This window comes from Populus euphratica, unplaced genomic scaffold (genome assembly GCF_000495115.2).
Source record: "Populus euphratica unplaced genomic scaffold, PopEup_1.0 scaffold152.1, whole genome shotgun sequence".
Taxonomy (NCBI): domain Eukaryota; kingdom Viridiplantae; phylum Streptophyta; class Magnoliopsida; order Malpighiales; family Salicaceae; genus Populus; species Populus euphratica.
The window spans coordinates 81,655-93,454 of NW_011500040.1; the positions used below are offsets into that span (position 1 = coordinate 81,655).

An 11,800-nucleotide genomic window follows, 5' to 3' on the forward strand; every position below is an offset into this window, starting at 1 on the left:
CACCATCGATTTTAATAAATTAAGTTCCTAAAGTTTGACACCTTTTTCAAAAAGGTTATTGGCGATAAATTTCTTTAATTTAACCTTTAATTGATCATAAGCTTTGATTTTCTTATAATTTTACCCCTGATTTCAACCAATTGACTTTGTAAAAATTAAGTTTGGGTTCTAAAATTTCAATCTTCTCAATTAAGTCTAAATATGCTCCCAAACATAATTTTTCACTAATTAAATTCTTAATAAAATTAATTTGACCTATTTAAAGTATAATTAAGTCTTTACACTTAATTAAATCCTTTAATTTGATCTAAATTAACTCTTAAACAAAATTAAACTTTAATTTGACCTATGATTAAATAAAATTAGCCTATTAAAAATCTAGTTATGTCCTTGAACTTAATAGTGTCTCTAGTCTTGGATACAACTAGGTATAATAATTCTCTATATTTGTCTAAAATTTTACCAGCTTCTGCCAAATCACCATTTTTTTTGCTATTATTATTATTATTATATTTTAAAAAGGAGAAAGGATAAATTTTAGGGAATAAGTCTTTTAACTTTTTCTTCACATGTTAAGTGTATAGATAGATACTCCATTAAATCAAAGAAGAACGGAGCGATGCTTATATCAAGTTTACATATTAGCTTAACAATCTTCCTTTCAACTTGTTCCATCTCTGAAAGAATGACTAATCTTCATGAGTACATCTCATATTCTTTTTGGCAATAAATCCATTTATGCAATTGGAATGAATTTTTGCATAAACACATGCCAATCAGGGATTTTCATTCCATACAATCTACATTTCTCTAAATTCATCAATCTAGCTATGTTGAAAGCATATCCATGATAAAATCATAAAATCTTAAGCAATTTATAGACTAGAAATTATGATTTTTTGTTTATCTAAGATATATGCGCGTTTAGACTTTACGACACATACACCATTATTAAGCAACTCCATATTTTGACAAAAAGCAAAGCTATATTCACTCCAACTATTATATAATACTTTGTTTTTCCTTTGACATCCATGATTGTGTTAAAAATATTTTCAAACATATTTTTCTTAATATAGATGACATCCAAATTATGGCAAAATACATTAGTCTTCCAATAAAGAATCTCTAAAAAAAATACTTTGTTTGACCCAATTATGACTCACATCAAAACCAAGAAATTTTTGCTTGTCGGATTGAGAACCAAATACAATGTTCTCATACTGCAATACCACATCATACAATTTTTCACCCAATAGTACTGACGATGCAACATTCCTTTCATCTTTACCTTTTAATAAGTCCTTTTTTATTTTTATTTTTATGTATCAATGATGACTTGGCAAGAACCTTTCATGACAATGAAAAAAAAAATCATTATTCTTTAAAGTAAAGGCTTTATTTTTTTCCATGCAATATGGACAGACTAAATTTTTCCATCCAATATGGCTATACACAAAGAAAAAATTATTTATAGTCCACGTCAAAGTTGTCTTCATTTAAAAATTCTATTTCTTTAAGATATCATACATCAAAGTCTTTGATGACCATAATTGTTTCAACTCATGAATCAATGGTTAAAGACAAACTTTTATATTCCTATCTAGATTATAAGGACCATGCATTCATGTAGATAAAAACATGAATTCTAATCTCATATATATTCTCGGAGATAAGTTATAAAATGTTAGTATGATTGACTGAAAAGAATAGGGTGTAAGAAAGAATCCAAATGGATTGAACACATCTGTATATAAACCAATACACATGTTGTATAGTTCTATTGAAAATTATAGATACACCGTATTAAATTGCTTCTAAGCTTCATCATTAAAAGGATGTACCATTACTCTATCATTCGTATCATAAGAATGATATCATGTCATGTGTTCAATTGTCTTTGAAGACATAAATAACATTTCCAAAGTTCTTTAAACATCTATAGTTTCTTTATTTGATGATAACAATAGTTAGTGGATTTTAATATGTATGTCAAATATTTTAATGTTGTAAGAATTTCTACATATCATTTAAAGTAGTATGGACTCCATGGATGCAATATGGGCTTGAAGATGCTTAAACTTGTTTGAATGTAATAAAGTCTTTATGTATTTTAATTTGGTATTATAAAATAATTTTCATTCAAAAATACCTATATTGCTAAAACTCACCATCCAAGTTATTTTTATAACTAAAACTTATATAATGATAAATACCTTAAAAAAAATCATGTTAGTCTATTATAGTATTGTTTATCAATTTATTTTTATGAAGAGCAAAGCTTCTTATTTATTTTTAAATAAAAGAACTTATCACATGTGTTCTTGCACTATTTAATTATTCTTAGCTAAGGTGACAAATTTGTAATTTTAAAAAGAAAAAAAAAGTGTGTTTAACACTCAAGTTGTTTTGTAACCACTTTTTTCCTCTTTAAAATAATGTCCTAGCCATTTCTCACAAATAAAAAGAACACAATGACAAGCAAAAATTTCCTATCTTATTTCTTCTATGTAAGTAACGACTAAATATATTTCTCTCCTGTAGATATCATTCTTTGACTTCATGAAAGCTCTCTTACATTCTCCAATAACTTTATAATCTTATATACTTAATGCTTTAATAATCCAAAAGCTTTTATTTATTATTTTATTGTCTTAAAGCTTTAAACCCTAAATTACATCTCTATAAAGATTTGAGCTTAATTCTTTATTATCTTTTTTTGCGAAGTTTGATAACTCTTGTGAGAGTTTTATCTATTATGAAAGTGTAAGTAACACTTGAACCACTTGGGTAACCTTTGATTGAGATCCATGTGAGAGGTTTAAGCTTAAGCGTTTAAAAAGATTGCGAGTGGAAGGTTTAATTTTGATAATTACAAAAGATTATGTAAGGTTTTCTAATTTTGATCTAGTGAAATGATTAATGTAATCGGTAAGGTCTCATCTACTAAGAAAATTGTTAATTGATATTGAATAATTAAATAGAGGTTCAAGAAGAGGATTAGGTAATTGCTCAAATATCTATAAAAATTAATGTATCTTTCTCTCTCACTATATATTTTATTGTATTTGTGCATTAATTAATTGTTTGTTGTTGTTGTTGTGAAAAATTAAGGGTTTTTTTTTATTGCTAAATATTATAAAGTTCAATTTAGTCATAATGCATCCCTTTCATGTTAGGATATTTTGGACTTTTAGTCTAGTAATAACCATTTTTCTGAATTTATTGTCACCATGTGTCCACTAGCATAGTAGTACAAACTCCTTAATGAATCTCAATCACCATCATCCTTGCTTTTTTCTTGTCAAGGCATCCCATCAAATCCTATTTTATATAAGATCTCACCATTTAAGTAATAATCCATATTAAATATTCTAAGATTTTTCTTAACCGTTTCTAAGCATCGGGTGGATACTCTGAATTATTAATATATTTTTTAATGTCATGATACCAGGGTTTGTCCTCATATTTTCTTCTAATGAGCTAGGAATATGCAGGAAAGTGTCTGATCACAATACACATAAGTTACATTCTCACTCTATAATCTATTTTGGTCATTAGCATTAATATGGTTAAAGCATACAGAAACTAATTCCTATCTTGATTCAAATTATTGAATTCAATCTCATCAAATTAAGAAGCTAGTTTGGTGAGATATAGTTGATATGACTTTAACTTTTTATTTTTCATCTATCATTCTTTTTTTACTTAGAAAATTATAAATAACAAATCGTTATATGCCTCCAATTTGTAAATTTTCATTTCTAGAACTACTTCTAATCCATGTACAAATGCTTTATACTCTACTATGTTGTAGATACATTTAAATTTGGTATTCTACCATTTGGGGAGATCAATGTCATCTCGATGCCACGTTTAGACACATTTACTGCCCTATCAAAATAAACAATCCATCTATCACTTATAAGTTTAGTTTCATTATCTTTAATCACCACTACAATGGACTTATCTAAATTAGAACTTTATTGGCTCATAATCCTTTCAACATTAACAACATTATTAGCTAGGTGATTGATTACAACACTCATTTTATTTTTTTTCTCTTCATATGAATAATGTCATACTTGGACAACATTAATTGCCATCATATAATATGACCTAACATATATGGTTTATTAAAAACTATTTAAAGGGATCCATCTTAGAGATAGGCCATATAGTGTAGTACAACATGTATTGTCTGAGCCTTTATGTATACCGTACTAAACCACATCATATCTTTTTGAGAGTCTAATATCTAGACTCATAGTCAATGAACTTCTTACTCAAGTAATAAATAACTAACTTTTTTCTTCTAGACTCATCATGCTAACCTAAAACACAAACCATTACCACATCAGTAACAGTCAAAATATAAAATCAAATGCTTCCTAAAAACTAGTGGTATTAGCAAGGGTGGCTCCTAGAAATATTACTTGATTTTATTAAATGCTCTTTGAGATTATTCATCTTAAACAACTGAATTCTTTTCCTTTAATAGTTGAAAGATAGGTTCACATGTTATAATCAATTGAGAGAGATAAAGCAGGTAATGTAATTCAATTGTTCTAAGAAGCTTCAAACTTTTTTCTCTATTATCATCTCATGCATAACTTAAATCCTTTTGATTTTGTTTTTATCAACGTTAATTCTCTTATTGCTTATGACAAACCCAAGTAATTTGTCAAATCAAACCCTGAAAATGCATCTTTTTATTGCTTATGACAAACCTAAGTAATTTGTCTGATTAGTACTTAAAAGTGTATTTTTGTAGGATTAAGCCTCAGTTAGTATTCCTTCAATCTTTCAAAGAGTTTTTCTCAAGGTCTCAAAACTTGGCAATCCTACCATCAACATATTCTTTTATTTCTTGATGCATCATGTCATGAAAAGAAGTCATTATAGCATATTGGTATGTTGATCCCACATTCTTCAAACTAAAAAGCATCACAAAAGTTATTTTATTTGTCTTTTAAAGCCATTTTGATCTGATTATAGCCTCGATATTAATCCATAAAAGAGTATATAACATTCTTAGCAACAAAAAGTCATCTTTAAAGTTTGCTTTATTAAGATCATGATAGTTAGCACACATCCAGATGTTGTCATTTTTTTATCAACTATAACTATATTCGAGAACCACTTAGGGTACTCCATAACTTTAAGGAATCCAGTATCTCATTGCTTTCTTACTTCTTTAATTTTGAGCAAAACATCCAGCCTCATCTATTTAAGTTTTTTCTTGACTGGTTTGCTCCTAGGAATCAATATTAGCCTGTGGATTATAATATTTGTATCTAGATCCAAAATATTGATATAAGACCGTGTAAATATTTCTGTAAATTCTTTCAACAAAGCCACTAAATCTTCCTTTTCATATATGGTCATTAAAATGTTGATTCTTAGCTCTCTCATTTTTTTTCAAAAAAAAATCTTTTTTAGCATTTACATTGAAAGCATCAAGCTCCTTAATTGATTTGATGGAACATTTGAACAACTTAATTACCTTAGCAAATTATTGGGTGTTAATCACTCCATTCTATTTCATTCATTGCAATTAAGGTTTTAATTAAAGTTAAACCAAATGAATTCAATATTTATTTTGAGTTTTAAAATGGCGATCAAGTTGTTCAACCTTATGAATAAAAAAAAAATATGAATAAAACTAAAAGACAATGTAAATGAGATATTATTGAAAGGAAATTGCATGCCTTGGTATTAACATTAAACATGGATAAGGGTCCAACATAAAAATAGTTCTTTTCTAGTGTCTAGAGCCATGATTACAAGAAAGGTAGAGATAATATGACAAGAAAATTACATAGATTTAAGAATCTCTTCCTCGAACCAATTGAACTAGTTAGCATCAAATGTCTCCTAAGAGTGTTGATGGCGAGTTGTGGGAGCATGATGATCTCAGAAGGCATCGAGGTTGGCTGCTTAACTTATCCCTGGTCTTCATCTTTGATTCCCATAGTATTCACATCAACAAATAAGTGTGTTATAAGATTCAAGCCTTTGTAAGCAATGAAGGATGACTCAGGAAATGCTATGGAAACAGGAGGAATGCATTTGTCTCTCTTAGGAAATGCTATGGCAACAGGGGGCATCTTTCCAACTTCAGGTTCCCTCACTTCAATGTGAGCAAATCTCTTCTCGCATATCTTATTCATGACTCTTAGATAATCTTTCCTTGAAAGCTTGAAACCAAGGCTAGAGCTTTGATCAGTATTTCTCAGCCCATAACCTCAAAATGTTTATTTGATCTAAAAATAAAAAATTTCTCCTGATTAGAAAAACAATACAACTCCCAATTTATTTTTTCTACTAAAATAAGATGTAAAATAATAAATAAAACTTCTTTTATAAAATAAAACCTATTAATATAAAAAATAACTATTTTATCATCAGTAAATGACCAATCAACTTTCTGTCTCATCTTCATTTTCCAACTACTCTCCTTTTCACAAAGACTAAGACCAAAACATGAATAAAATGAATTTAACGGATCAAAATGTAAAATTCTCGAAAAATAGCAACAAACGAGTCAAAAGATAAAACTTTTATGGGCCAAATACTTAACAATACACCTCATGTACAATTAAAATAAAAGATTAAGATTGTTGTTTAAGACAATTTTGATCCCCAAATTTTTAATTATTTTTAATCAAGTTCTTTTTTCCCCCAAATCAAGCATCAAATTAATGTGAAATATTTTTTTAACATTGCAAAAAGAAAGCAGAGTGCGAATCCATGGTGATTTCCCTCATAAAGTGTATTAATGATGTTTTAGTTTTTTTTTTAATTTAATTTTCTCAAACATACATTCCTACTATTTGTTGTAACAGGATTCAACGAGAAATCTATAAATTACGGTGAGCACCAGCATGGAACCCTTGCGTATAGGCTGTGTTCTTAAACATCGTCTGCAAAAAAAAATAAAAACTCATGAACATTTGTAGAAAATATGCATCCACAGCCAAATATTTCACCTTTTGGCAAGAGATCTGGTTAAAAGTCAAAGATATTGCAGGCAATGCCTTGAGATGGTCAAAGTAGACTTTTTTCTTCTTTTTTTGAAATAGAAAAGAATGAAAAATACTCACAGCAATGCTTTCCAAATCTGAATTAAGCCGCTTTCTAATATTTTCAGCAACAACAGTTCCTAGATTTACACCATTCTCCTTGACAGCATCCTCTGTGATCTGCATAGAAAAATTCCACAGGTCTAACTCAGAGATTCCACTACGGTTAGAATGGAAGCATATTGCACAGAATTTACCTCTGAAAGTAATAGAGCTGATGTCTTATTGAGAATCTCTTCCACAAATAATCCAGCATCTGAGAAAACACTTGGCTGGTGTACAGGATTGACCGACTTGTCTTTAGAATTTTGGGCGGAGGAATTTTGCCTGGAGGTATGAGGCTTAGCAGCTTTTCCTACATCAAAAGATAAAGAAGTCATTATGCCATGATTGTCAAATAAACAAAAATTTCATGAGGAGTTTTCATTATGCATCTCTAAGAGGAAGTACTTGTATACTCAAGCAGATACAACTTTTAAAATTTTAAAACATCTTTAGGCAAGAGAACATATAGTAGTGCTGAACAGAAAATTATGAAAACCATTGTCTGAGTATTGTAAAAACAATCCAAAATGAGAAGACATTAAAGTGAAATCCCAATAGACGAAACAGAAATCTGACGAACTAGTTATGTCCATCCTGTAGAAATCAGTTGACGACTGATGAGTAAATCACATTTGGATTGAGTACCTGTGGCAGCTACAGACTTATTCACAGGAACAGAATTCTCGGTAGGATCTTGCAGGGGAGCTGCTTTATCTGGCTGATCTGGCTGAATAGTTGAACCAGAAGGAACAAAAGAAGCAAGATCTGGAGGTTGATCCTTCCCTACAGTTGGGTTAGCCTACATGGAACATAATTTTGTATCTTCAATGTTCTGTGAAAAATTAACTGAGAGAATTAATACAATAAATTGAACTACAAATTACCTCGAGGTCAACGTATGAGGGATATCTTCCTATTGATTTAAGGAACTTGTCAAGATCACAAGCATTTAGAGCTGGAAGTAAGAACAGCACATGCCTGATCAGAGTCTGTTCTAGTGGGAAAGATCAAATGGTGCATTTCATCATGTGGGGCAAAAAGTCGATTTGCACCCCACTCTATTTTCATTTTTGGTCAGTTACAACAAATTTAGTCAAATGCGACTCAAACCACCCCAATTGATAATATCAACAATTAACTACTGTGAAATGTTAAGGCCACTTCATACTTGCAGGCCTATGACTGGCCTTGATGTTATGAAGAGAAAGACAAGACAGCCTAAAAAGTTCACATTCACTAACAGTTTTCATCAATTGATTGGATCACATTTTGGCCTTTTGAAAATAAAAACAGGGGCTAAAAAGTGATTTCTTATTCTATTAAATATAAAATATATATCATAAAGAATCACAACTATCAAGTCATTGGTTTTAAACAGGTCATCAGGAGAAAAAGTGGTATTCAAGTTCAAGAACATTGAGAGTTTGTGCAAAACCAAAGAAAAAGAGTGCCAGAAAAGAGTTGTCAGACTTACCAATTGACATATCATTAGATAGTGGATGGAAAAAGCAATGCTCCTGAGATTGAAATCCTTTATCCAACAAGAGTGAGACATGCCTTCATAAGAGAGATCTTGGTTAAAGTACAACACCAATAGTTAAGTGATTCTTTTCTAAGAGATTATTGATCAACTATGAATCATGGATTAAAAGTTACGAAGCAACAGTTGTGTCGTAACTTAAAGTTATGCATGTTAAATGTGGGACATGCCCACAATTTTTTGCAATGTGTAGGTTTCATCGAAGGGAAAATATGTGATGGCACAGAAAGATGTGATCTGTCACTTTTTCCATTTATAAAATAGCTTTACATCAGCTGGTCATTAATAAAGAAATTATCTTTCCAATTATCATGAACCTGAAAACCATCAACAAATAATTTTCCTGGAAACATACAAACAGCTAAAGTAACTCTAAAGTGACTGTTAGAAATAGATTCAAAGCCTCCTGCACCCTCAAATGCATGCCTGACACTATAACCATTATCCAAAATCACTTGAGAAATTTTGTCAAAATACTCTGCTTTCATTATATTTTATCAATTTGTCTACCTTATGTATCTCTCCAATTTCTTGTAGCTACGTTCTATTACACCCTCTCATTGAGCAGGTTGATCCATAATCTTCAATTAAGAAAAGATTACATAAGGTGTGGCTGAAGATGAACATTTGCCTGTTTGAGAGTGGTTGCAGTAGCAGTTCAAAGTGTTTTTCACTTAGAAATGCATCAAACTGATTTTTTTTATTTTTAAAAAATTATTTTTTAAATCAGTACATCAAAATGATCTGAAAAAATAAAATAAAAATTAATTTTTAGCCAAAAAAAATGAATTTTTTTAAAACACAGGTTGCCTAGCATTTCCAAATGGGGCCTAAATGGAGGGTGAAACTTCAGTTTTTTTTTTTTTTTTAATAACGTTGATCATGTAGCAGTTCAGATGATTACAAATAGAAGAATCACATATGCTATGCATGATGAGTAACAAAATGATATTAGAGACTGTAAGATTTGCAACGTTTCACATAAACATTATTTTAGCAAGGTAGCAAAATTGCAAACACGAATATGTTCAAATAAATACTTGAGAGAAGAAATGATAAAAATCATTGCAGGAAATAAAATTTAAAGCTCACCGTGCTGACTCATTTACAAGTGCAAATGGAGTAACACAGCCCAAAGGAACCTTGAAAACAGAAAATACAAGATCAGAGAGTGAATTACCATCAAACTTTTAGACCAGAAGCAAACTAATCAACCAGAATAAACCCAATGAAATGTGGAAATGTTCAACTTGTAAACACATGCTGAATGCATAACAAAATGATATATTTATTGAAAACAGCAATAAGTAATGTCAGTAACAATGAAATGAAAATGGAATAATCTGATAAGGGAGGGACTCAAGCACAGTCCAGGCATATACCTGAAGTATCTCACCCAATGCTTCTTCAGGAGCCATTCTTATACCTCCTTTCCCCAAACCAAGCCTTTGAGACAAAACTGCTCACATCAAAAGCACAGGTAATTCCCATCAACATCCAGGAAATGAATGACAATTGAATATCAGCATTTCTAACTTCCAATCCAATTTGAGTTTTACAATGTCACAAAGTTAAAAAGAAAAAAGAACAAGAACTCACCTTTCATATCCACTTTCGTGTCAGCCAGAGCAGAAACAATATAGAACCGGCTTTTCTTGTCCTGCATGCACAAGGACATACAATTACCAGGCTATGGATAAGGAAAAAATGTACAACACTGCCAAAATGTATTACTGCGACAATTAGCAACTGAACATTTCATATAACCTTTATATTTTACCTTCAAGAATAAATTTTTACTGAGGCCACCTCCCTTATCCCCGACATATTTTGCCTGAAGGAGAACAACAATGATCAAGTATAATATAACGAGCATTTTTTGGGGGGAAAAGGAAAAAACTTTACCTGTGCTTCAACAGTCAAAACAGTAGGATGTTCATACTGCGAAAAATCAATTTGAAGCTCCTAAAAAAGACCCAACATCAGATTGGTAAAAAAAATTAAAATAGAGACATTAAACAAAGCTATCACCAAGTAATGGACGCACATGCAAAACCATTCACTTTCGTAATTTAAGGTCTTGATTTACAATCAATACAAATGCTAAATCCCAATTCAAATGTAGTGATCTTGCAATTTAATTATTGTTATTTTCATGATAAGGCACAAACCCTATCCTCATTCACAGAATTCTTTTTGAACATCGCGCAACCATAAATTCAAGAACAAAGAATAACTGAAAGAATCCAATACCCACCCATCACAAATTACTCTAATGAAAGATCAAGAGAAATGGAAAATGGGACAAAACAAAGATAACCCAGATCAAGTTTCTTGACATTATAATGAGCTCAAATTAAAGAGACGAACAAACCTTCAAGCGAGCAAGCAACTGTTCCTTTGAAAAACCCATCGTATGTGAACAGTAAGCTGAGAAAGGGAAACAAGAGACAGTGTTAACTGCGAAGATAGCTGGCCTGGTACGACTTTATGATTCATGTTTCCATAGAGCTAGGGTTTATTGGGTTAGTTACGACAAGTCCAAATATATCACTGCGCCCATTTTTAGGTTTCCTTGGTTCATGATGATAATCAAGACCACACCCAAGAGTGGCCCATAAGAAAACCATTTGTGCTAGTTTCTGGGTTCTCGGCTAAGCTTGTTGAGAGCCTGAAAAATAAGACATGCGGGCTGGACTATATACTCCGAGTCGATCCATGGGATTTTATCATTAAGTTGGTGTGTCCTACCCAAGGTTGCATATCACTAAAAATATAATATAAACTATGACTATAAAATTATAAAATCATGAATAATATATATATATATAGAGAGAGAGAGTTTAGAACTTAAAAATGCAATACAATTATTTATATTCATTAATTTTCATTAATTAATAATTAATAAATTTAAAATAATTTTATTGCTTTCATCTTTTATATTATTTCTATGGCATTCATCAAGCTCATTATTATATAGAGGATTATTAGTGCTAGTATCAATCCTAGTATTTTTTAACTTTGTCATTCATTAATATTTTTTAACTTAAAATCAAAATCACATAATTAACACTTTATTTTTAATCAACACAAAACATCTTAACATCATAAATCACATTCAAACAATTAA

The 11,800-nt window shown here is 30.4% G+C and overlaps 1 protein-coding gene across 2 annotated transcripts; it reads right to left on the reverse strand.

Annotated features, from left to right (window-relative positions):
- Nucleotides 1-6,684: 6,684 nt before the first annotated feature.
- On the reverse strand, nt 6,685-11,174 carry LOC105107216 (YbaK/aminoacyl-tRNA synthetase-associated domain-containing protein). Of its 2 annotated transcripts, XM_011001056.1 has the most exons (12): nt 11,045-11,173; nt 10,576-10,635; nt 10,451-10,504; nt 10,270-10,330; nt 10,053-10,129; nt 9,763-9,812; nt 8,605-8,687; nt 8,015-8,085; nt 7,776-7,929; nt 7,283-7,440; nt 7,107-7,205; nt 6,685-6,926 (listed from the first exon to the last, which is right to left on the reverse strand). In XM_011001056.1, exons 1-12 carry the CDS (start codon nt 11,081-11,083, stop codon nt 6,864-6,866), a joined length of 969 nt encoding a protein of 322 aa, XP_010999358.1. In that variant the 5' UTR covers nt 11,084-11,173; the 3' UTR covers nt 6,685-6,863. The 2 variants fall into 2 exon arrangements, with proteins under 2 accessions (XP_010999358.1, XP_010999359.1); XM_011001057.1 differs by lacking the exons at nt 6,685-6,926; nt 7,107-7,205 and having other exon boundaries at nt 7,229-7,440; nt 11,045-11,174.
- Nucleotides 11,175-11,800: the final 626 nt, after the last annotated feature.

Coding starts and splice junctions, on each gene's coding strand:
- LOC105107216 (XM_011001056.1), bottom strand. CDS start 11,083: ATGGGTTTTTCAAAGGAACAGTTGCTTGCTCGCTTGAAG. Junction 10,130..10,269: donor CACGAAAGTGGATATGAAAG/GTGAGTTCTTGT, acceptor TGATGTGAGCAG/TTTTGTCTCAAAGGCTTGGT. Junction 6,927..7,106: donor CAGATTTGGAAAGCATTGCT/GTGAGTATTTTT, acceptor TTTTTTTTGCAG/ACGATGTTTAAGAACACAGC.